The 26,447-nt window shown below is 41.0% G+C and overlaps 2 protein-coding genes across 2 annotated transcripts; one reads left to right on the top strand and one right to left on the bottom strand.

Annotated features, from left to right (window-relative positions):
• Nucleotides 1–473: 473 nt before the first annotated feature.
• On the top strand, nt 474–9,572 carry tm2d2 (TM2 domain containing 2). The gene is made up of 4 exons (XM_061071206.1): nt 474–804; nt 2,241–2,328; nt 2,413–2,528; nt 6,930–9,572. The coding sequence occupies exons 1-4, from the start codon at nt 539–541 to the stop codon at nt 7,141–7,143; spliced, it is 684 nt and encodes a 227-aa protein (XP_060927189.1). The 5' UTR covers nt 474–538; the 3' UTR covers nt 7,144–9,572.
• A 3,920-nt stretch (nt 9,573–13,492) lies between these two features.
• On the bottom strand, nt 13,493–25,780 carry htra4 (HtrA serine peptidase 4). Its single transcript, XM_061071965.1, has 9 exons — nt 25,348–25,780; nt 19,436–19,535; nt 19,137–19,341; nt 16,791–16,985; nt 16,650–16,682; nt 16,042–16,156; nt 15,874–15,931; nt 15,294–15,389; nt 13,493–13,667 (listed from the first exon to the last, which is right to left on the bottom strand). Exons 1-9 carry the CDS (start codon nt 25,778–25,780, stop codon nt 13,493–13,495), a joined length of 1,410 nt encoding a protein of 469 aa, XP_060927948.1.
• Nucleotides 25,781–26,447: the final 667 nt, after the last annotated feature.

The raw sequence follows: 26,447 nt of genomic DNA, 5'->3' as shown, positions 1-26,447 counted from the left end.
GGACGGTATGCAAGTCCAATGTTTTGAAGCGAATGGGGGCAGCCACTTATAACCAGTGAAGGGAACGTAAAACCTACAGCTTTTACTACCGATGATACCTGGAGCCATCTTTCCTCTGACCTTCCGACTCGAAATATCCACCTCAGGGGTCGTTCCAGTTGCAGGTTCTGACTCGGGGGTCGGAAATTCTGAGCTTTTCTAGAAGTGATATCAATGTATTATCATTGTGCTGGCCTGCATCATTCTTATAACTGTCAGGTTACATTCATTTCACATATTTTTTTAAAAGTTACATATTTTGATGCTGGAACATGTGTACAACAACTGTGTATATATTCAATATTTAATGTGTCGTTTCAAGAGCATTTAAATACTAAGACTTGTAATCCACACTTCACACCACTTGATGGCGGTAGTTCGATAAACCCTTATTTGCCAACCGCCAATACAAGTGAAGAAGACCGTGCCCCAAACAAACAGTACTGTCGCTGCTCCCGTGGATGTTGACGAGGATGAATGTGTCGTTTTGAGAGCGACAATGATCTCGGTGAGTTACATTCTGCTGTGCGGACAGTTCCTCCTGCTGCTGACCGTCATTCTGTTACAATGTCTGGGAGGAATTCACTCCCACAACTCCTCCACCACCGAGACCCCTGCTTCCTCTCCGGCCCGGGGAGCCACCGGGTTCCCGTACAGCGAGCAGCCGCCCGACCTGCTGAAGTACGAGATCCCGGTGGACACTGAGAATGACAACGAGACGTACGAGTACAGACCCCCGTCTCCTGTGGTCCTCTGCAGCTATCTGTGAGTACCCTGCTCCTTATATACAGTCTGTGGTCTAGCGTCCTTTATATACAGTCTATATACAGTCTGTGGTCCTATGTCCCTTTGGACAGTCTGTGGCCCAGTGTCCCTTATGGTCCAGTGTCCCTTATATACAGTCTGTGGTCCAGGGTGCATAATATACAGTCTGTGGTCCAGTGTCCCTGTCTATGGTCCAGCGTCCCTTATATACAGTCTGTGGTCCAGTGTCCCTTATATACAGTCTGTGGCCCAGTGTCCCTTATATACAGTCTGTGGTCCAGTGTCCCTTATATACAGTCTGTGGTCCAGTGTCCATTATATACAGTCTGCTGACCAGTGTCCCTTATATACAGTCTGTGGTCCAGTGTCCCTTATATACAGTCTGCTGTCCAGTGTCCCTTATATACAGTCTGTGGCCCAGTGTCCCTTATATACAGTCTGTGGTCCAGTGTCCCTTATATACAGTCTGTGGTCCAGTGTCCCTTATATACAGTCTGTGGTCCAGTGTCCCTTATATACAGTCTGCGGCCCAGTGTCCCTTATATACAGTCTGTGGTCCAGTGTCCATTATAAACAGTCTGCTGACCAGTGTCCCTTATATACAGTCTGTGGTCCAGTGTCCCTTATATACAGTCTGCTGTCCAGTGTCCCTTATATACAGTCTGTGGCCCAGTGTCCATTAAATACAGTCTGCTGTCACGTGTCCCTTATATACAGTCTATGGTCCAGTGTCCCTTATACAGTCTGTGGTCCATTGTCCCTTATATACACTCTGTGGCCCAGTGTCCATTATATACAGTCTGCTGACCAGTGTCCCTTATATGCAGTCTGTGGTCCAGCGACCAGCGTCCATTTAATACAGTCTGCTGTCCAGTGTCCCTTATATACAGTCTATGTTCCAGTGTCCCTTATATACAGTCAATGGTCCAGTGTCCCTTATATACAGTCTATATACAGTCTATGTTCCAGTGTCCCTTATATACAGTCAATGGTCCAGTGTCCCTTATATACTGTCAATGGTCCAGTGTCCCTTATATACAGTCTGTGAGTACCATGTCCCTTATATACAGTCTGTGGTCCAGTGTCCCTTATATTAAGTATGTGGTCCAATGTCCATACAGTCTGTGGTCCAGTGTCCCTTATACAGACTGTGGTCCAGCACCGTCTCCTGCTGATGTGACTACATTAGCATGCTAGCTAACTAAATAAGTATTAGAACCGTAATACATTGTATCCCGAGCATACTGCAAGAACATAAAGACCTGGTTGATAGCGTTCTTCTACATTTGACAAAAAAATGAAGGGAATTGTTATTTGTCAGGTTTTATGTACGGAGCTTGGAGTGTATATGCTGTTACAGATTATCAGAACTTTCCAATACAGAGACATTCCACATCCCTCACTCTGTCATCTCTTTCTTTCATTTTACGATGAAGACCTGATGAGTTTGTCTACTGTCAGGACCCTGTGGATCACGCAGGAAACTACAGTGCTCAGCAGGAGTTGGGCCACGGCTGTGTCGGGGTAAGTGTTGCTTGTGAAGCTGGTGTCATGTTGTCAATGACACAGCACTTCCCTTACAGGTTCTTTGTTTGTTTGTATCATCAGTGGGGCGGCCAGACTCAGAAAGAAGTGAACCTCACTCGTGTGATATGCACGGCACTCGATGATATAGAGTGTGCCGGATCCAGAGAGTTCCTCAGAGGAGGAGTGCCCTGCATCAAGTAAGTGATAACAGAACTGTCACACCCAACCCCATTTAAAAACTGTATGAACTGTAAAGGAAGACTGAGAGCCCATTCAGACCTGGTATTAACATTCATCCTGAGTGATCCGATCACATGGTCAGCTCTAGGTACAGATCCGAATGACCCAACTGCTTCCTGAGATCTGTTCACAAAATGATTACAACAACCACTGTGTAAATGCAAATGTGTCCTGGGCCACTTTTGAAGGACCCACTGCGGTTCATACATAATTTACTCTTCTCAGGGATTCTCAGCATTGATTTGTTTGTAGCCATTTCAACAATATCAACACAAAATGTCTTACGCTTTTCTTAAATTAGTCAAATCTTTCTCCATTACACTGCATTACATTGCCATTTAGCTGATGCTTTTACCCTAAGCAACTTACAATGAATGCATTCAACATTTTATGAGGTGCTATTTTTTGGGGGGGGTTCCGAAATCTTGCCCAAGGACGCTTCAGGATGGGCTGGGATTCGACCTTCTGGTTGGAGGACAACTGCTATACTCTAGCTTAGTGTTGCACGGTGTACCGGTACTAGAAAGGTACCGCGGTACCCTTACGTTAAAAACGATACGGTTTAGCATATTTTTAGTACCGGTACTTTATTAAAATAGCAGCAGTCAGAGCGCACTCTCTGCTCCGCTCCCTGCATGCATTGACTGCGAGGGGCGGAGCTTCCCAGCTCTCACACATGCAACAGGCAGCTTCACTCACAGCGAGTGATCTCAGGGAGACATGGCCGAGCCGACCGTCCTTGGCTTGTTGAAAGTGATTCTCTCTCAAACTGTGTGGCGCGACCGGGCGGAGACATAACAGGTGGGGCGCGCGAACGGGAGGGTGGGGGGGGGGGCGGGATGCGAGAACTAAAGGCCGGAGCATGCTTCTGCGTTGTCAGGGGCCCGCAGGCACGCAGCTGTAACGCAGGACCCGTTGTCATTCATGGTTTTCCAACCGTTGCGCGTGTTGCCATGCAATTCCCCGCCAGAACACTAGGCGCAGTAATGTTTTTTGTCGAAGTCGGCTCTTCTTCCTGTGTTGCATGAAGAAGAGCGATTTATCTACATTGCCACGGCGGCTCCTCAGAGCTTTTTTCTGGCGGAAAAATCCGCCGGTTAGTGACGGGTTATACTAGTGGACATAGTGTCGGATCTCTTCTGCCAAGTGCTCTTCTATTTGGTCCATATTCGTTCTTCTAAATCTTCCGTGGTTTCCGGGCATGAACCGGAAATGCGACTCCGGAAATGATGTAGTTAGCAGACCAATCACAGCCCTTGCGGGCAGGTGACGCTTGCGGGGCTTTGCCGTCTAGTTAGAAAAATTGGCCGACGCACGTAAGGACGTGAGAAGGGCCGTGAGGGGCCCGGAAGGGCTCCTGCGTCTCCGGGCCCGTGAAAACGCAGAAGCATGCGCCGGCCTTAATGCTTTGACGTCCGCATCTCTTTCACGGCGGAGCAGTAAAGTCGTTGTTTCTCCGGAGCCAGGGGTCTCAGCCCGCGGCTCTTCGGCCACTCTGCAGTGGCTCCCTGTGCAGTGTTCATATGTTGAACGGGAACGTCACGTTCATTTGTCAAATCAGCATCGGTGATATCAGACCAGCATGAAAAAAACAGGAGCGTGTGTGTGTGTGCGTTTGCAAGTGTGCGTTTACGTTTGCGCACCCGCGCCCAGGCAGCGCACACACAGGCCCCGGGGCCCCGCCCCCACTCACTCGCTCAGGTGGCATGTTTTTACTTTTTTTTCACCTCAAACACACATCTGTGAAATTATGTAACTCTTGTGGAAATAACTATGTAGTCATATAGTCAGATACAGACAATAGGCCTGCATAGCCGTATATAATCAATGCTATGATGTCACCATGTAGTTTTCATTAATATCTTTCTGTAGGCTAATACTAATATGAATGCCATTTGTTAAGTGTTCAAAAAGCTGGGCAGGAACAAACTGGTAAAAAAGGGAACCCTACAGATGTTTTATTTATTACTTTCATAGATAAGTATACCAGTATCATATCGTATTTGTGGTATTGTATCGTATTTGTGGTATCGTATCGAAAGTATCGAGTATTGTGATATTTTGGCAGGTATAGTATCGAAGTCATAATTTTGGTATCGTGACAACACTACTCTAGCTGTGCATATCCATTCATTCAGCCCCTCCCGACTCTGCTCTCTCTCTCTTGCTCGCACCAACGCACGCACGCACGCACACACACACACACAGCACACACACACACACACACTTACACAAGCATTGTCATCAGACACGTCTGCAACAACTTAATATGATCTTCGCAAACACAAATGACCTACTTATTTATTTGCATATAGAGTTGGGAATATAGCCTACATATGCAAGGTTATTAAGATCATGTAAGTGTAAGCACACAGTATATCAGAGTAAAGGAGAATATATAGATAGTAATGTTAATTTTAATATTAATAAGGATGAAATAAAACTGCATTGTGCCACTTTGTTAGACTCCTACTGAAACATGTGAAGTAGAGGCACAGACGCAAAAGGCTTTCACAGTATATTCAATCCTATGGGAGGGAATCTTATCTTATTATCGATTCATCAAAGAATTTTGTTTCTGTACATTTTTTTTTTTCACTGTGTGACAACTAGAGATGCATCTTCCATAGCGTCATGATCTGTGCTTTAAAAAAATATGTTAGACTATTAAAGTGTGCTGTAATTCACAAAGAAAGCTTTTCAATTAAAAAATCGGACTACATCACTCTGTAACAGTGGTCAGTGCTCTCCACACGGATTTGACATCAATTCAGTTTAGACTTGTGAGCTGCGTTTGTAGCCTTTACTGAATCAGGGTTTCCCCTCCTGTCCCCCTTGGCAGCATCGAGGTGCATAACTCTGCTGGTCAAAAAGAGATTCTGCTCCTCTGATGTTTTCTAATCACTCACACTTAGATCTGATCTTTATAATACCTTTTGAATTCATTTGTATGTTCCTGGATAAATGTGGCGTCACTTCTTCTACAAAAAACTCTGTGTTGTGTGATAATCTGCGGTAGGTACTTCTCTCCGGTCTGCAGCCTGTGTTTGTTTCTGTCACTCACCAAAACTGACCACATGCATTTACTTATTTATCAGTAATGAAAGATCATGAATCTGGATTGTTCCAGGCGCTTTAACTCTGTTGTCCTGACTGTGTGCGTCTCGTGTTTAAACTCTGCTGTTCAGGTCCTAATAACTTCTGATTAGTGTTGGCGTTAAGAGGGGGTGCTGAGGGACCACACTCAGAGACCCTGACACGGTGAAAGAGGACTGGAGCTTTAATGTGCGTCTGTCCTTATCCTGAAGAAGTGCTTGTTATAATAATGATGCGGTGGGACATCACTTAAAAAAATTACAGTAGTCGGAAAACATGAATCGAGTCTTCCACGCCCACCTCTATTAAAATCATGGATGTATTTGTATTCATCGACACGTGGATGCATGTATGTGAGGCTAAGGACAAGGTGGCAGAGCTGAGTACTAATTAACCTTTTCTTTTAAATGAGCTTATGTGCATGTACTTCACGATCAAATTAAATTGTAAATGCACAAATCACAATTTGCCTAATAGGGCACACCCTCTTCATTTTAACCCCTCGATTATCATAAGGAAAGCTTCGTAGGTTGATAAAATTCAACTGATGGATTTGTATCTGGTAATCATGACAGCAACAGAGATTTAATACAGTAAACACAGAAAAGAATGAGACAAGAAAATATTTTACAGAGTATCGTGCATTCAGACGTAAATCAAAAATATGTTTGGTATTGACTGTAAATAATGCTTCTATCCATTTATTATGGACTGTAGCTAAACTAGATGTTTCCAGATGTGCAAATTAACTCAGCACTTATATTTGAAACTGATTCAGTTTAATGACATAAAAATACTGTAGTATCATGTTGACCACTAGAGGGCAATGTTTACAAACGTGTAGAACCACCACCTCGTCCTATCCACAGCACCCCATGTTCACTCAGCGTCTCTCCTTCACCAGCACATGAGGTTTATCTCTATAGAAACTGCCCCGAGATCAGAGATATGCAGCAGCTGGACACCATCAAAGCAACATCTGTACAAAGAGAATCCAGCTGTGGGTTTCATACTGCCTTTGTAGAGTCTGTAATGTCCTGTTTGCTTTCTGTACCGCATCAACATCTGTATACTGTACACAACAGATATTATATTGATTGAGTCTGTATTTGCATCTTTAAACTCATTGGTATCATAATTGATTTCCATAATTTCGACGTGTATATTAGGATATTTATTATTTTACTCTGAACACTATTGTTGTTTTTGCCCTCTTGCTCACTCTGTCCCCTTTTATGTGTTTGGCCACTGGTTTTCCACAGATACACTGGACACTACTTCATCACCACGCTGCTGTACTCCTTCTTCCTGGGTTGTTTCGGGGTGGATCGCTTCTGCCTGGGTCACACCGGCACCGCTGTGGGGAAGCTGCTCACCCTGGGAGGCCTGGGGATCTGGTGGTTTGTGGACTTGATCCTGCTCATCACCGGCGGCCTGATGCCCAGTGATTACAGCAACTGGTGCACATACTACTGACAACAAAAGAAATGTTTGACCAAGGACTCAGACCATCTCCCGGTTCGATAACTTTATTATTGAGTCTGAGGACCTGCTGAGTAGTCTGGGGAAAAATGATTTCATTCAAATTGAATTCACTTGAAATTTACGACCTTGAAAAGAAAAGACCTCAGAATGACTCTCTCCAGGCTGACGGTGATTTCAGTCCATTCTTTTTAGTACTAAATCGTAAACTAAGGTCACCTTGATGCCGTCTTGGTTCATTTAGCCTGAGCCGCAGAAAAAAGTGATTTATCATCGCCTTTTAGTTCTGATCTGTTTGGTTTCTTCACATTGATTTATTACAAACAAACCTGCATATCAACAGGAAGTCACATGGTCTGACAGATAGCTTATTGATTGGACAGTTTTGGCATGTGTCATCCTGCATCATCAGTGCTGCAGTGACCCACATGGAAAATTGAATTGAAAAAAAAACATGACGGCACAGCTTATGTCTGTACTTCCTGTGTGGCTGCTGTGATTCATTCTGTGATTCATGATGAGGACACAAGCAGAGTTCACCTTCTTACATTAATGTATACGCTGCTCATGAGAATGCTTTCTGGACAGTTCAAGGTCTATAAAACTGCTAAATTAAAATTGTGTTTAATGTTTTGATCAATGCAAAAATATCTGCATTTATAAAATCATTAAACCACAAAATAACTGCACACACTGTAAAGTCTGCATCACAGAGCCCCTGCTTAGGTGTGACTCATTATAAGTAGTTTGAAAGATTGTTTGGACTCAGCTGGACTCTGGGTGACTGGTGCGGTACAGAGGCAAGACGACCAACCAGAGGACTTTGTGATAGTAGACGCAGTGTCAGAGGTTTTTGAAGTGGGAGGAGGACTACCCCACAGTTTCAGGGGAGGCTCTGGGAATGGAAGTAATCTGGTTAAAGAGAAAGCTGAATGTTTTTTTTATGTTTCTTTTCAATAACCTGTCAATCATGTTTACTTCTCTTGGTTTATTTTGTATTTAACGAGAATTGTTTTTCCTAGATTGAGTGTTGACCTGACCTACAATCTCTCAGAACGTTTTTACGGCAGATAGTTAAGCACGTCCTGCTCTGACTTCCACATCCTGAAGAGTTTTGGGTTTGATGAATTATAAAAAAACACAATTTTGTCTTGATAAACGTCTCATTCTGCAAAGTTCACATAACTTAGCTGACAGCGTCTGATAATTTTCAGGATTATGCATGTCAACCGAAAATCCTCCTCTCCAGTTGAACTTGGAGCAGTGATTTTAGAACCATTCTACAGCCTGAGGGCAACATCCTACACGACTCATTATCCGTGCTTTCCTCCTCCTTTCCCAAGTAGCCAGGCTTTGGCTCTTCACGGTCTTCTGCTGCTGGAGGCGATCACATTTTTGTACTTCTCTGTTGCTCTCTTGCCTTCAACTGTATTTAGACTGATTAACTTTTCAGCCTCGAGCAAGTGAGAACGCAGAACTATAGATGGATGGTGATCACATAACTGAGGTGGTGATTTAGTAGTTTTGAGACGTGGAAAGCAGAATCTTCCTCTATCGAAAAAACAGAAACCTTACCTCTGAGCTGTGTGGGCGCACTTCTCTCCTTAGCATTCAGGAGTTGAGCTTGGCCCTGTCCAAATGTCTGAAACTTAAACAAATTCAGATTTTCATTAGCTTTATCCAGCTAAGCTCAGGTCTTGCGTTAAATATTAAAATCCTCACCTATTATCCTGCTTCGTTATATTTCTCGTTTTACCCCAAATGGAAGGTTTATGTGCTCTTTTCATATATCGAGCAGGTTTCATTACCCAAGGATCCATAAAAACCTTTTGAGGTGTCGTCATAAAAGGTTGAAGAAGACATGATCGTCAACGTGTCGACCGCTGTCATCCTGCAGCAGCAATATGCTTTTAGCAGGCAATATATTTTCAGGCGACTAAACATCTTTGGGAGAGGGGGAGCAGTAAATCACAGCTTCCATATTGCAATTTTCCATTTAATTCACAAAGTGTTAATGCAAGCTAAAAAAAATATAGTTTATAGTTATAGAGTCTTTCCATTTCCGAGGTCCTGTCTTCAATCTGAATGTAATGTTTTCTTTGTTCAATCCAAACCCAGATCCGCAGAGTCTCACTGCATTTCTATAAAACATGGTGTGTGGTGAAACCTTAATGTTGTGGAAGCTCTGCTTTGTAAAATACTGTATATAATATCGACCTGCCCAGCAGAAGCTTGGTTTTATATTCTTTAACTTTAATCCACTGTACTATTTAATGCTGTACTCGCTCATCCCTACTATTTATTATTGCCTTATGTTTTTTGTGTTGAGGCGTACATGTTCCTGGGAGCAGAGTTTTTTTTTCCTTTGGTAAATTTGTGTAATTTTTTTCAACTTCTGCCAAAATAAAAACAAGCTAAAAAGATTTTTTTGCTTTGTCCTTAACTTTTTTATCAAAACTACACACGTGCTCCAGGAAGAGAATCTCCCCTGTAACAATGCAGAGGAGGGAGTGTTGTATTAAAACTGCCATTATGTCTCAATAAAAAGTATCAGGTACAGTGTGTCCTCTTCATTCTCTGACTGGATTTAATGGGTCATGCTTAGTGAGGTGTAGAATGTCAATGAAAAACTGAAGAACAATGACTGGCCATATATAATATTTATTTACATAAGTATTACAAGGGCTATAACACAACCTTTATCATAATCTCTCTAAAAAGATTGAGTTGAATATTTTATGGGAGAGTAAATATGCATGAACTTAATATAAACATGAAGTCTCACACCTGCTGGTGTATGAGGCTCAGTGCACTGACCTGTGCTCTCAATATTTCCACCAAACTCATTCTGATCACTCGTAATGACAATACACATCCAGCTCATGGGTTTCAGTCAGTCCTCAGTAAGAACAGCACATAATGTTGAGCACACAGTTCACTTTTGACGGATCACTTCCCCCACATTAGAAATTAAGTTCTCACTTAAAGGTTCAGTGTGAAGAATTTAGTGACATCTACTGGTGAGGTTGCATTTTGCAGCTGAATACCCCTCACCTCACCCTCTCCTTCCAAACATGAAAAAGAACCTGGGTAGCCTTCAGTTGTCATAAAAACTCAAAAGCCGTTTATAACATCGTCGCACCATGTCTTGCCAATGTAATTAGGATCACTCGTAGTTCAATCAGGAAGGCTTTCTCTATGTCTCATTCATTATTAACTGTCTTTCACTCTCCCCGCCTCCTCCAATTAGCTGACTGTTGGATGTTAAAGGTAAATCCAATCAGATTTTGCCATGATGTCAATCAGGCAATGGTGACCCTGCTGTCAAAGTTTGAATCTGCGCTCCTCTCAGCTGCAGTCAGGTGTCATTTCAGTGACACACTGCGAACCCTGCTCCTCCCCGGGTGCCATATCCAGAGCCATGGTTCAGTCCACTTATATCCTCATTCAGATCCTTAACCTTTCTGGGATCCTTTCCTATACGCAAATATATATTGTCCTGCATGACAATACATTTCAGTAATAAGTACCTCTCGATTGAACAGGAGGATGCTGAGATCTTCATTATATTTTGATAAAGCAAATACATATTAGTAGTTGATGGGGAAAAAAGCCTCCCACTTTCATCAGTCTCGGGTTCCTTGTGCAGGACTCTGTCATATGACCTTCTGTTGTCTTTAGTGTGCTCTCCTTCCTCCTCAATCGAGCAGGGACTTTATGGTGAGAAACACATCACTAAAGAACTTTATTTATTTTATATTATATTATTATATATGAGGATTTGGTGAAACTAAAAACTTTGTTGCCATTCTTTTGCCCTGTAAAGTCAAGGTTAAATGGATAATCCACAGGACAAGCATTCAACAGCTTATATAATACTTCACAGTTGAGTGATAATAATACTTCTGAGTTTGAGGTAAATTGTCTCTGGACGTACGAGTTGGTGCAGGAATGTTTTTTTTTTTCAACGGTGTGAGCAGCACACATGGAACTCATTCATCTATGTTGCATTAGGGTGGAAGCAGAGATGGATCTCTAAAAACCTGAGATCAACAAGCATCAATTTGAGTCAAACAAGCCTTTAACCACCGGTTTGTGAAGTACAGTGCATCCTTGCAGTTATTTTGTGACCAAAGCGCATTTCTGCAACACGTGAACACACCTCCCTTCTCTGGTTTCATTTCCATCATTTATTTTCCTAATTTCCTCCTCTAACAATGGGAGAACTTCCACTTCCACACTACTTCTTGGTTATGTAGGGGGCGCTAGTGAGGCAGAATGAGTGAATGGCCTATGGAGCTTAAGCCCCATTTATTGGGTAAAAAAAATAAATAATGGAAATTATCTCTATGTCTTTGATATAAGGTGCCCAAACAAAAGATGCAGTAACTTAATATTAGATTTTCACCTTTTCTATTGCAGTGAAATAGATTTTTGTGAACACACAAATACATTGACCATTTCGGGTTTAACCATCAATCATACCCATCAATCAAGCCCCAAGAATTACAATATAAGCAAGAACAATGCCCTGTGTCTTCCTTTAGAAGGCCATTTTCAGCCTCAAAATATCACTTTGACTAAACTCGAGTTTAGTCAAAGCGACAGGACACGAGTGCCATCGAGTCCTGTCACAAACATAAAAAAAAATAATTTATAATCTGATATATGGGCCATTCTACCGAATGGTTCAAAGTATGGTCCCCAAACAAGAAAAGCTATTTACAAAACAATTAAGTATTCATGACATAGATTTTTACTAAGAATGTGTTAAGGTCTATTTAAACCCAAGACATTAAATGAGATAGGGATAAGCTAAATATATACAAAATCATCATTTATAGGGTACTTTCTATTGCGAAGTAGCTGTCCCCAACCCTGACATCTAAATTTCAATTTCTGAAAATAACACCTTATCAATTTTTTAGATTTTTTTCAGTGATCTTATTTCAAAGATCTTTATGATTTAGTTCAAACAGAACTTGGAAGATTTAGATTTATTGTAGGTTTAATTTTTAAATTAAAAAACTATAGTCAAAAAATCATGTCCCCAGTTTTCATGTCACTACCGAAACACAAGAGTTTTAGTCCATTGGCTGAGCCTGGTTTTTAGCCACACCCCTGCATTTTTGAGCAGGCAGTGACACTGCATCCATGTCCCTCATGGCTCAATGGTAAGTAGCTATAACCCATACTTTTGATGTAAATGTGTTCCAAAGTCTGAAAATCAGCGTGTAACCTTAAGAATTGTCACTACCGAAACACATATTATCTTCAATTAAGTAAACTTTTTGGGGTTTTATGCAAAGTATTGTGTTTTTATGTGTGTACACCTCTTCAAAGATGTGTATGCTAGCCATGTGCTAACTAGCATTCTTTAGCTATGCTCAAAATTAGCTAGTATTGTCACTACCGAAACAGTCACTACCGAAACAAATGGTAACGTTTCGGTAGTGACATGATCGTTTCGGTAGTGACATAATGGAATGGTAAGTAGTTCAATCCCATCAGTCACTACCGAAACACTGGATGTTTTGTAAAAAATTAAGTATATTGAGTTATCCACTAAAATGTTATGATACTGATTGGTTTAATGTATGTTCAATTTCATCAATCATCAACTCTGGAATCAATATGAGCAGTATTATGCAATTTAAAAAGAAATATTGCATTTAGATTTTGACGAATTGTATAAATTGAGCTTTGAAATTTGGTAAAAAATTCATTTTTATTGATTTAATTGTGAAAACCTTCAAGAAATATTTTTAAAAATACTCTTCAGAGAAAGGAAGGAAACACAATCTTAACAGGTTAATAATTATACTTTTTTTTCTAGTTTATTGCTATGTTTCGGTAGTGACAATTTTTGGGAGAGGAAAAACATTCCAACACAGTCTGAAAATACAACATAAAAATTGACGGTTCTTTTACTAGATATGTGTACTTTAGATATGGTACAATATATATACGGAAAAAGTTTTGGGAATAAAACATACAAAATTTCAAAATATTTCCAACCTGACTTTGCACCAATTCGGTAGAATGGCCCATATAACAATATTTTTTTTTTTCCGAGAAGCAGGTGTACATAATTTTAGCAATTCACCTCCAGTTCATTGAGGACAACTTTGTGTCTGCCCTTGGATTTTTTACAATGATATTAACAGAAAGTGGACACACTTTGTTTACACCTTGAACCGTTGAACTTCTCTTATGAGCTCCAGGTTTGTCACCAAAAAATAGACCAAGAAATACACTGCACATCACCCACAGCTGTTTTACCACTCAGTACTGTACAGTGCAGTATGTTGGGGTACATTCATTGTTTGTGTTTGATATTTAGTCACTGAAACCCGTCAGCCTCCCCGGGAACGACAGTCAGTTTTACATCGCCATCCTTTCGCCTCACCACCACTGAGAGCACGCCGCTGCTCTGGACGGCTTCGCTCACTTCCTCCATGGCGCGAACAGGCTGCCCGTTGATGCCGATGATGACGTCGTGGTTGTTCATGCCGGCGCTGCAGAGAAAAGAACGCTATACCTGAGTGACACGGAAAGCCTGACTAAAACAGACCCAACCCAGCAGGGTGGATCCCATACCTTCAGGAAAATATCATTGACCTTTCTACAAGTCTGCTCCTGTGTCAGTTTTCTTCCTCCACCACAGAGTAAGCAGGTGGTGGGCTCACGGCATAATTCACTGCACTGCTTGACATTTATATATATGAGGCCATTATTCTGACTGATGATCTTATGGAGACTGATTAACAAAATGTGCAAGTCTGTAGAGTCAGTCAATCAGATCTCCCCAGACAATATTGAGGAGCACAAGAAAGTCATGAAAAACTCTGCTGTACCGGTTGTATGTTAGACTGCTGCTGTTTGCTGTTCAAAGCTTCAGGCTTCACTGTCACAGGAGACGGTGCCGGACTATTAAGAACATTGAGAGTCCGAACACACACATCGTTTCTCCTGGTCCTCACCCAGATGTCAGAGCTGTGCCTGTGGGAAGCACGATTATAATGAGCAGGCAGGACCATAGTTGTAGACTGCAGCCTTGAGAACTGCAGGGATGCTCTTATTCAACACCTCAGAAAAGATCCAGCAGTCTCCACAAGCAGGTTCACTGCACCGCTGTTGCATTTAGTAAAACCCAGGGCCTCCACAAGCTCAGACTGTGCATCATACAGCTTAGCTCAAGTAACACTTTCCAATAAAAACAACTCTGCAGTGTGGTTGCCTTTCTTTGAAACTCACACTAGTGGGAACACAACAAAATATAAAATCTTTTCATAAGGTAAAAAAGTTCATTTTATGTTGACAAAGTTATTTTAAATGATCATTATATTTTCTGGTGATAGCAACAGTGGAGAGAGACTGGATTTGTATGTAATTCCCACTGAAGCTTTAAAAGCTCCCTCATATTTACTAGTACTGTGACCTCTGTTTTTCTAAGACTACTCATTTTGCTGATATGTTCAGAAATGAAACTGCAAATGAAAGAAATCCATAAACTTGATCACATTAATTTATCATACATAAATACTTATTTTATAGGGTGGGGAGGTCTCAGTATATGTAAAATATAGACTAATTAAATCCAATGTAAAAACCCAATATGTTTTTTTATTATGGATGGATTAAATAACTAATTTGTGAAGTAAAAGCAGTTGTAGTAATGAACCCAGAGAGAATTTTCATCAGGTGACCACAGACAGTTAACTCCAAATGAATGCTAGAGTTGCTCTGTGTCATCTGAATGTGTAACCGTCAAAATTAAAATCTTGTGTTGATTGTAGTATTTTCTCTTCTTGTGAAAGGGTTTCAACTGTTTGGTAACTCACCCTACACTCAGGTGTGTTTACTCATTCTGGATCCAATGATGCTTTCATGAATTAGTAACTCCCTCCATCTGAATATAAATTCTGCCAGTAAGAAACCTGTGCACTGAGCTACGCTGTCCTGGAGAAGTCCATGACAACAGAGCTGGTCACTGTCAACTCTGCTGGGGGTTTATCTCACACACTCAGTGCTGTTGTTGTAAATGCCAATCAGTGTAGTGTCTTTTAAGCCTTTTTTGCTTAATGAAATTCAATTTAATGTTGCACAGCACTTATTACTGGAGTTTATAACCAGACGCTTACCTGGATGCAGCTGTTCCAGGTATCACCTCATAAACATAAACTCCCGCGCTCACATCTGGAAATTGGTCTTCACGCTCCTTGAGATCTTTGATCAAACTGGACACACAAAGCAAACATGAAGATGGATGACACAAACATAAAAAGCTTTTTCCAACAGAGAAAACTCAAATGGGAGAAAAAACACACAGAAGACACAGAAACACTATTCAACAGTATGCCATGTAATATGTCTACAGACTTGTATGACTCCTAAGAATTGCTGTGTAATCACAGCAACGAATTTTTCATTCACGGAAATGCACGTAACATATTATACACAACATGTACTTCTAACTGCAATATTGACAGTAATAAATGATCTGATCTTATATACTATACATCAAATCTAAAGTTTCTCCAAAATGAGAGAATCACAATACTAATTTTATTTCAAAAAGTGTAAAAATAGAAGCTCTCTGGGCCTCTGGTGTCAAGTTTTTTAAGACACGTCCATACTGCAGCCTCATAGAGCCGCTTGGTTTTATAATGAATATGTGCTATGTTGGAATTCAATTAATTGTTAGTTGTGATGTTAACTTACGATGGTGAGAGCTGCAGCATCCGGACGCCGATGTATTTCCTTTTTTGCACCGTGTATCCTAAAAAACGAATGAATATGAAAATTAGGAGATGACTGACAGAAAAAAAAATTGAAAGAGGTCAAGGAGTAATTCTCTAATCTGTAACAGCTGCCTAGGATCCTGCCCACCGTTGACTCGTCTGCTGTGGGATTCAGAGAGGAACTGGCAGATTTTGTCCACAGGGACGGCAAAAGAGATTCCTGCCGTCACTTTCAGAGTGTTGATGCCGATTACATCCCCGTCCTGTCAAACACAGAGTAGAAGGACAGCTGTTGGAGTGCAGTGATGGTGTCACTGATATGATAGCTTTGCTTCATGGAGAAACAGAATATTTTGGCTATTTTCCTTCTAATTCACATAATGTAGCTCATTGTCTATTAAAGACAACATTTAATACAGCGTACGAATGGTGACTGGGACTGTCTGTTAGTAATAACTTCCAGAGGCAGCAGCCTTGATTAATGAATGCATTATCTGCATGATTTCATGTTGTAGCAACAAAGCAAAGGCCTCTATAATCAGGTCCTGTTCTAAAATACTGGGAGGGAGGCTGAGTCATAAACCTCAGGGGGTAGACCAGAGATTTTGTGTATTAAATAAAAGGAAATCATGACCTTAGTCCTCACTGTCATAAATAAAACAAGAAAAATTTCTTACATAGCAGAAAACTTAACTAGTATGCAAATATAAGGATATTATTCCTATACACATGATGCAGCACTATAAATCTTCTTACCAAGTTGACAAGTGGTCCGCCAGAGTTGCCATACTGTGAATCAACACAGCAACAGAAACATGTTCTTACTCATCGTCAATGTAGAACAAAAACATGCATCAAAAACAGAACCACGATGAGTCATTTTCTGATCCCACTGACATTAATCATGGCGTCAGTTTGGATGTACTCCATGTCGGAGTCCTTGAAGCCCAGCTCCTGGCCGCTGCGCTGGACAGTGCTCACAATGCCGGTGGTGACGGTGCTCTGCAGGGAGAAGGGGCTTCCCACCGCCACCACAAACTCGCCAGGACGCAGGTCTGAGGACTGGCCGAGATGCAGCACAGGCAGGGGCATCTGCACCGGGGCACAAAGACATGACGACCCACAGAGAAGGTTGATATTATGAATGGAACACATGCCATGAATTATTTCATCACCTGACCTGTGAACCGTGAGGTCAGCAGACTAACTAGCTTCTCTCTATGTCCATGGTCACTGAGACTTCACATAGCTGGCCCTATGCTTTATTTAGAGCTGTGTTATTTAGACAAACCAAAGTGTTGCTCTGTTGCTCTTCACAGTTTACTCACAGTTCCAATAGATTTTTTTCCAATGTAGCTTTGATAAATCAGAGCTCAGTTTTATATGTAAATGTCATGACTCTGGGTCTCGAACCCAATGAAAGATTGAAAGACTGTTTTTGGACCTGATTACATTTGCAGTGCCTTTTTAGTTAATAGACATTTACCATGTGTTTTGATTTGTGTTTAGATCGGTGGTTCACTCTAAGCTCTCAATCATCTTATTTTGAAATTACGCTCCTAATGTTCCTAGTGTATAGAGTCTCTGGCTGTGTCTCAAATCACCCACTTATTCACTAACCCTTACTTTACTAAATAGGGTGTTCTATATAGAGCTCTATATAGTGAGCTCAGAAAGAAAATAACGATTTCGAAAGCTACTCTGCGCATTTTCTCTGCATCGGTAATGACGTCATTGTCACAGGATTATGACGTACAACAACAACAACATCGGCATTTTACACTTAGTTATAATATTTTCAGCTAAAAAAAATAGAAATCGAGAAATAAACTTGTGTGCCACCGTTTGTGCTGTGATGCTCTGCTCTGCTCGTATTAACATTCATATAACAGGTCAGGCTTTTCCTCCTCTCTCTCCGGTGAAGGCAATGCATGATGGTATATATGGCTCATTTGACTATGGGTTGCAGACAATTTTTCTTGATGCATTGTGACACTTGATTCTCTCTGCCTTTCTTATCATTTGTATAAAGCCCACTACGAGTTAATCAATTTACGATGCCATCAATATGTTCTTCAGCTCAGTTTACTGAAGTCCCTGGAGAGCTGCAGCTGCTGCTTAAAAACACATCTGGTTATAGACTCATAAAGATCTTACCTTTAGGTCATAAATCAGTTAACATGTAAAAGCTGACAGAATTCTCTAAAGATTTTTTTTTCTCCACTTTTCTAAATTTAATGTATGTAATATAACCTCCTTGTAATATTTCTTCAGTTTTCTTGTAAATGTAATCTTTATACTTAAAAATCACCACTTTATTCTTAAAATCTCATATTGATGTACTTCAGTAATGTGTAAATTCCATCAGTAAAATGGTCTCTGACTACAATTCAACCTCAAATGTGTGAGTGAATGGTTGTACTTGGTAGAACCTGTACATGTAGTCTTCAAAATTATTAGTAGGCAAGCCAAACTTACGTCACTGGTAGTAACAGGGGCTCAGTATAATCTTTACTACATTCCTCAAACCCGGATCTCCATTGGCCGTGGTTAGTATAGAGCAATCTAAACTACGTCTTAGCTTGTCTGTGCCTGTCTCCTCCCATTACAGGCCATTTATCTCTGGGGTGGATTTCAATGTTCAACTGAATTTATAGCCAATTCCCTCAGGGCATGGAGCTTTCTTACATGACGAAATTTGCCTTTTGGGCATCTTTTAAATCTTCTCCAGAGATACAGGACATTGCACAGTTTGTCACTGCTTCTTGGTTGTTAAAAGACACATTTCTTCACCTTTACAACAGTCATATAAAGAGTCTCCTCTTACTCCTCGTCATCTCAACGTATTCTTGTATTCAGATCAGTACTGAAAATGTTTATCGTGCTTCATACTAAAAAGAGTGTGATGATAGTGTTTGGGAGCAGAGACCCCCATGTCAGAGCAGGGAAATGTTTTATTTAGAACAGCACTTGCTCTACTCAGAAAATGTATTTAAAGATTTGAATTTACAAGACATGACCAAATACCACCCAGAGGAATTATGATGACAAACTGCCCATGTGAAAGAACAGAGTCGGATTTTGGAGGACAAATACCCTTGATGAGAGCGAATGTGCACCCGATTTAGTGTGCAGGATTAATACTCTTTGATGTTAGCGGTTGGCTGCCAGGCCAGAGAAATACACTGGACAGAACTTTAATCTAAGGCCCCTTGGAGGAGAGAGGAAACAGCAAGCACTCACATCTGGTTCAATTTTGATAAGTGCGATGTCCATCTTCTGGTCCATGTCTTTGACTGTGGCGTCGTACTGCACACCGCTTTTCAGCTGGACTTTTATCCGCTGCTTGTTGGTGAGCACGTGAGCATTGGTTAGGATCCATCCATCCTCTGACACCACAAACCCAGAGGCACTCGACACAGAGACCTCCTCGCCAGAAAATGGCCCTCTGGTATGAGAAAAGGAAAAAGATGACGGTAACTGCAGGAGCATAAGCCGTAAAGGTTACACATTCATCTAAGTCTTTCATCACTTAGTTTTACCTTTTGAAAAGCTCCAGATGCACCACAGCAGGGACAATCTTATCGACTACATCTGCGATGAAGTTGAACTTGTAGCGCATACTTCCTGGATGTTGCACTCCTTTGAGGATACAAAACATTAGATAACAAACACGCAAGGAGAACAAAAAGGGAATGACAGCATCAGTGTGTTATTTTCTCTCCGCACTGAAATGTCTAAACGATTATTGATTGCTACCTACTGACATGATTTGATTCTTGAGAATAATCTGGGGGTGATTATTTTTTGTGACATGGCTTTTATGTTTTCTTGCCATTAAATGAAGTTTCCCCAGCTGAGTACACCAATGCCCATGTTGCCCAGGCTATTAAACAAGCTACAATTCTATTTTTAATTTAACCTTCAAAAGGGATATTACTTTCAACTCTTTTGAGGCTTTTTATTAAAACCATATCCATCGGCTATAAGTTATTTTGTTGGGGACTCCCACTACTGTATCTATAGACCACATACAAGTTTTAGAAGAAATTGGAGAATTGCAAGATACTGTAGCTCTGTTTTCTGCTACAGCAAAGAAAACCAGCTTAACAAGTAACAATAAACAAAATCCTACATTTCCTTTTGACGCTGTTGCCAAACTTAATCAAAAACAGCCGTCTTTACCTATCTCCTCGACCCTCTACCAACTAAACTTTACAAAAAAAGCCTCAGATTTTAGCATATACATTGTTCATTTATCAGTAAATTCTTCACAGCTTTCAGTAAACATGCTGTATCTAACAAATTTTTCAATCTGCTTCAGGGTCCATCACCCCACTGAAACCTTGCTACCTTGTTACCCTCTTGTTTTTCATGCAAGACCACTGCATACTGGAGACCGATTGGAAAACGCTCTGGCTGGGCTCCAATGTGATTCTGATTTAGAACTCTTATTTAGTTATTACTTATTTATTTCAAAGAACACAATGTGTTTCCGTTTCTAAAATAATACTTCATCAATTTTCAGATGTGAGATATGGAGTAACTCAGGGCTCTGTTCTTGGTCCTCTGGGTTTTCTTTCTATATTTCAACTCTTGGTCAAATGATAGTCTAAGACTCCAAGACTCTAAGTCTGAGAGTCTAATTCCCAATTTTACGCTGATGATACCAGGCTGTATATTGCCTAAAGCTGATAACTAATCTCAATTAATCCAATTAGAGGCCTGCTTTGTCTGCAGTTAAAAACCGCATCCTGCTCCTATTCAGGTTAAACTGAAATGCTGGTCGTTGGCCCAGCCTAACAGTAACTTTTGACAACTGTGGGATTTCTCAAAGTATGAAGAATATCGGTATTCTATTTGATCCTAGCCTCTGTTTTGATGCACGTTGGTCTTTTCTATCGATGGCAGATGCTCAGACTCTAATTCACATTTCTACATCATCCAGACTTTCTTTTATATGTTTTCAGTCCTGCCACGTACTAATACTAATGATCTTCCAATGGTTCAATATGCTGCAGTGAAAAGTTTAATTCCGCACCTCTAAAACATTTATACTGAGGATCAGCAGCATTATTATAGTAAAGGTGTACATTTGTATATCTTTTAATAATTAATGTTGAATTGATAAAACATGGATATCAACAAATTCTGCAGGAGAGAAAACAGTATATACCAATAGGATATTGTGAACCACAAATGTACACTTAACAAACAAATTTACTAAACCAATTTACTTTAAAATATCCATCCATCGGCTTGCTATACTGCTTATCCTTTGAGGGTGGTGGGGGAAGCTGGAGCCAATCTCAGCTAACATAGGGCATTGCAATTTAAAGGCAGGTACACCCTGGACAGGTCACTAGCATAATGCAGAGCTAACATACAGAGACCAACAACCAGTCAATCTCACAGTTACAGAGTACCCGGAGAAAACCCTCACAGACATGAATAACTCCACCCAGAAAGACCCCAGCCAAACTGGGTACCTTCGCGCTGTGAGAAAACCGTGCCGCACCATCATACCACCCACTTTAACTAAATAATGAATGTTTAAATTAGCAATAACATTTAGAGAGGGTGGTGAGTAAGTATAATTGTTGTTGGTATGATATATGCAGTAGTAGTCTACTCTAGGGTCAATCGTCAACTAAATTATTTGCCAAGACACTTGACTTTTGCTCAGCTGGTGTTTCAGAACCATGGACAGCGCCATTTTTTGCTTGCCGAACTGTCTATATTAGTAATGAAATGGAGCAGAGGAGATCATTGGCCAGCAAAACACATCACTTAGTCAATTAGTTCAGTTTCTTTGCGTGTTTGCTTTCAGGTGTAGTTCCATTCACAAACACACTGGGATATAAATAAAATCTGACCCCACCAGGTTGTCTCTCATGACATGTTTCTGCCTGCTTGCTTTGACCACACACACAATATTTCACTTGTGGTAACTTCAAAATATATGACAGAAACATTGATTGACAACCTAATTCACAATAATAGTACTTGACATTTTTCATCAAGATAAAAGCAAGAAGTAAAAGGATGACAAATGAACAGTTTCTTATATGCAACAACCTGCATCTGCAGAACCGTACACTGTAGCTCCTGATTATCAAAATCGATCTGTTGCACTACTAGAACTGAGAAATACTTTGCAAAGTTATGTGTTTGTAAGTGACGTTATCTGTTAAGAAACTGTTTTAAATAATTAATTAACCATGTTAATTCCTGTGTGGAAGAGCCAGGTTTAATGTAGGTAGAATGTGAGTGAATCCAGCTTCTGAATGACTCGCTGCTCTGTAGTGAACAGCACAAGGAGCTGTAGTAATGCTGGGTTTGGTTGGAGATATACTTGCTTTTTAGCTATACATAAAGGCAAACATATGTGGTAAGCGTAACTGTCCACATTCTATGCATGTTCGACGCGTTTACAACACGTTACTGCCGCATTCCGCTAGAAAGTACACCACAGAACTTGGACCATAAAGAACATCCTGTAAATAAAAAAATTACGCAGGTTTACCTACGGTTACTCCTGAGATCACTGCAGAAAGAGGGGTAACAGCATTGTCGTAGCTGGTATGTGGGGTCCTTAAATCAAGAACGTTGTGACAGTGGTGAGTATCTGACACTTTACACCCCTACCTTTCACATGCGTATTGCAACTATAAGATGCATAGCGTTTAATTTCTGAGTATGTGCACAACCAAACAGAGGCAGCCATAATGTATATGTATATTTAAAAACAAGTTTTCTCTGGTTTTAGCAGGTACAACTGAGCTAGATTAGATCAGTTCTGTTTGGAACACTAACTGGCCTTCAATGGGGTCATATATAAGTTTATATGAGTCTCTAAGTGACATGGACACCTATGACCTTTGTAGCTGTACACAAAAATGCTGACAGTATAATAAACAGAAGACATACACATTTTTAAATGTATGATGGAAAAGAGATACAAAACTACAGGCAAACATAGAAAAACATGTTAGTAATATGAGTAGTAGTGGTATTTCACTGAGATCATTGAACTGTAAGCATGAACAAAATATCTTCAAAAGAAAAGATCAGATTATTGATCTGTACACACCATAGCCACAATCCGTCTCCTCTGCCCTTCCGCCACTTTGCCTAGCTTTAGTTTTCTATCTGACATAGAGGCTTGAGTGCCTCCAAGATTCTTTTAAAAACCTGCAGCACATTTGGGGCCGTGCAGTATCTACAATGACAGAGGTTCTCTCCATATGTCAACACCTTCTCTGACAGATTTTGTGTTTACAGAGTTTCCCAAATGGACTCTGCAGAAACAGCCTCACATTCAAATAACAGTGTGTCATTGCCAAGAGCTACTTTGGCAATACACCAGGCTTTTCTTTGCCTGTCAGACAGCTCTACTAAAAAAATCAACAGTATGTGACCCGGTAACCTGCAGCTTTCACTGTCCTCTCCATCCCACTGTGTGGCCATGCCAACATGTAAGAGGTGGATCATCCATCAGATGAAAACCACTCAGACACGATGTGTCACCGAACAAATGTAAATGGGCTCACACACTACATTCAAGTTTGCTTTACGGATCTGTGTTGTATGATCACATATTGTAACACTTTAATTATGATCTGAATCATGGAAAAAGCAAATGTTATATATATTTATTTAACTTGTTTTTGGCCACTAGTGGCGCTGCAGAGAAATGTTTTTACAACAGCAGCTCCATTTTGGTTGCTCTTCTGGTTACATTTGGACTTGAGTTATTGACTCAGAATCTACTTGTGTTTTGACTTCTGGTTATTAGGATTTGTCTTTATTTGCCCTTTCAAATGTCATGTCTTGTTTTATTTTGACATTTCATGACATGATCCAGAACTGATGTAAATCCTCACATTTGTCTGAGCTCCGGATTTCTTCTCTGTCACATCTGTCAGAAGTCTCAGTGAACAACAAGCTTAGGGAACTTATAGTTTACTATATCTTCATGAGAATTTAATACAAATGTAAATGATTGCGGAATGACGCAGTCAATTTTTGTTTTATTTTTATTTTCAATGAAAGCTATTTTGTTATGAAAGTAACTGATCGTTGAATGTTTCCTCTGTATGAACCAAAAACATATTTTCATGTCATTCTGTTTGAAACAGGAAGCTTTACCAGGTGCACAGCACATAGTTGCTACAGGCTGTTTTTCTAGTATGAAATAAGTTGGTATAAAAATGTTTGCATTTGGGTCCTCACCTGTTTCTACACATGACAGTTGGTTGTTTGGTCAGACATCCACTTTGATGATGATTTTGTTGTGTTAGGATTCAATGGTTCCCAGGTGATGAATCCCTCATGTTCGTTAGTCGTCTAAATTAGTTTTTTCCAATTAATCAGGTATAGTTTTTGTTTAGGTGAGCAATGACACTCCCACCAGCTTTAACTGTGTTGTGTATAAACTAAGTTGGTGTTTTAACACCAGCATCTCACTGTGAGGATGTTAGACTGCTGACAACAATTATCTCAAAGCACCACTGCACTGCCTCCCAGAGCAGCAGCTTGTATACTGATGGTGTATTGTTATAGGAAACATTGTTTTCTGATATGATCTCAGCTAAATAATATATTACTAATTCCACAACCCCTAATTCAGTTGTGGACACTGAACTAAACCAGTCACTGAGGACCATATGCAGTTTTTAACCAATACATGTGTTCAGACTTAAATGTGAAGTAATGACTCAACTTTCTTGGCTCTGATTCAGTACCGGTAGAAGACCATAAAAACATTCCTTCATAAATTGATGTTTTGTTAATCTTCAACAGGACTGTGATTCAAGGCCGACCCTAAAATCCACCATGAGTCACTTCAAGAGACACAGACTGAACCCTGAATACAGACTTGTGTACATTTTTCAACCATTATTTATATTTCTCTGATCATTTATAATGCCTCTTTGCTGCAAGGGTTGCGTTTATTTTTTAATTTAAAAAATAAATAAAACACAACCTGCTGACCGAAAGTTTGCAAACAACACATGGCTCATGTCCAGGGGAGCGTGTGTTCCCACAGCCCTATATTCCCACAGCCCTATGTTCCCACATTTCTAATATTCATTACAAAATTAGGCCCTATGTTCCTACAGTTCCCACATTTCTACCCCTGCCTGGTAGTTAAGGGTTCACCTGGCCCTAACCCAAACCCTAACCCTTAGACTTTCAGAAAAATCTAGACATAGGACTAATTTTTCAAAATAAATCTGGGAACATAGGTCTGTGGGAACATAGGGCTGTGGGAAGATAGGGCCTAATTTTCAAAATTGTCAGTGAAAAAAAAATCCTTAGAAATGTGGGAACATAGGGCTGTGGGAACATAGGGTTGACCCCATGTCGGGAAACAGAGATGTGTAATATCGAATTGTAAGTAGCGTATGTGTAAAAAGAGAGAAAGAAAGAAAGAAGTCAAGAAGCTCACCTGCATCACATCGACCCCTCCTGATCAATATGACCGGAGGGGTCCCGTCGAACTCGGCTCTCCTGATCTCCGCTCTCAGGCGGCAGATGCTGGGGTACGTCCTGCCGTCGCTGCCGCACACCGGCCCGGAGGAGCCGCACACGCAGCAGCCGCGGGGCCCCTCGCCGGTCCCGGTCTCCGGCACAGAGTCGCACCGCAGGCCGTCCCCGCAGGTCAGGCCGCCTCCGCTCCGCTGCCCGCACCATTCACCCTCACCGGGGGCGCACAGCGAGCAGCAGCCGCACCCGTCCGGCACCTGGCCGTAGTAGCAGGTCTGGAGCTGCACCGGGCAGCGAGAGGCATCGCACACCTGCGGACACGTTGGTCTCCGTGTCAGCAGACCTGCATGACCTGCAGAGGTGAGGAGGGTGAGGTACGCGACAAACTTCGCCATGACCCTCAAATCTACTCACAACAGCCTGCCTGCCTTCCTTCCTTGTGGGTCCACAGACTACATCCACTGATGAAGTACATCCAGATTTACACACTGACACAAAGTCCTCTCATTGCAGCTCTTTTCATAGCCTACAGGTCTGGATGAGGGCCAGTAATTCTCTTCTAGTAGCAACACGCTGGGTTATCATGTGTCGTCATATAAGCACTATAATGCACCAGCATGTATGGTTGGCCCTGCGTGTGTGTTTTGTGGAAACCCAAAGGCGATGTGCTGGTGTTTCTGCCTCCCACTCTTGGAGACAGTTGCATGTGTTGATATGTGGAGCAACATCCTTTCTTTTCATTTTGCGGTTTGAAATTAAAGCAGAACAATTTATTGCAGCAATGCACCTGAGGACCACATCTGAACTGTCTGATTTTCAGACCCTATAATTGATAGTTGGGTTTCATTGCATTAAATGTTCCTTCTCTTTGCCAAACGGATTTTTTAGGAATTGACATTCATGTCACATTTAACACTTTGAGCAGCTAAAGCTTGAGTGAACAGCTTCTGAGGTTCTATTTGAATCAAAGAGTAGGTGGTTGCAGTCAGGCAGGAAAAAACAACATACAACCAGGTTAGCATAGTTGTTTCTTAAGGCCGCCATCAAGATCAGAAAAAGTGA

Source organism: Limanda limanda, chromosome 5 (genome assembly GCF_963576545.1).
Source record: "Limanda limanda chromosome 5, fLimLim1.1, whole genome shotgun sequence".
Classification (NCBI taxonomy): Eukaryota; Metazoa; Chordata; class Actinopteri; order Pleuronectiformes; family Pleuronectidae; genus Limanda; species Limanda limanda.
The sequence above is the reverse complement of the archived record's forward strand: the minus strand, read 5'-3'. Positions and strand labels throughout refer to the sequence as shown.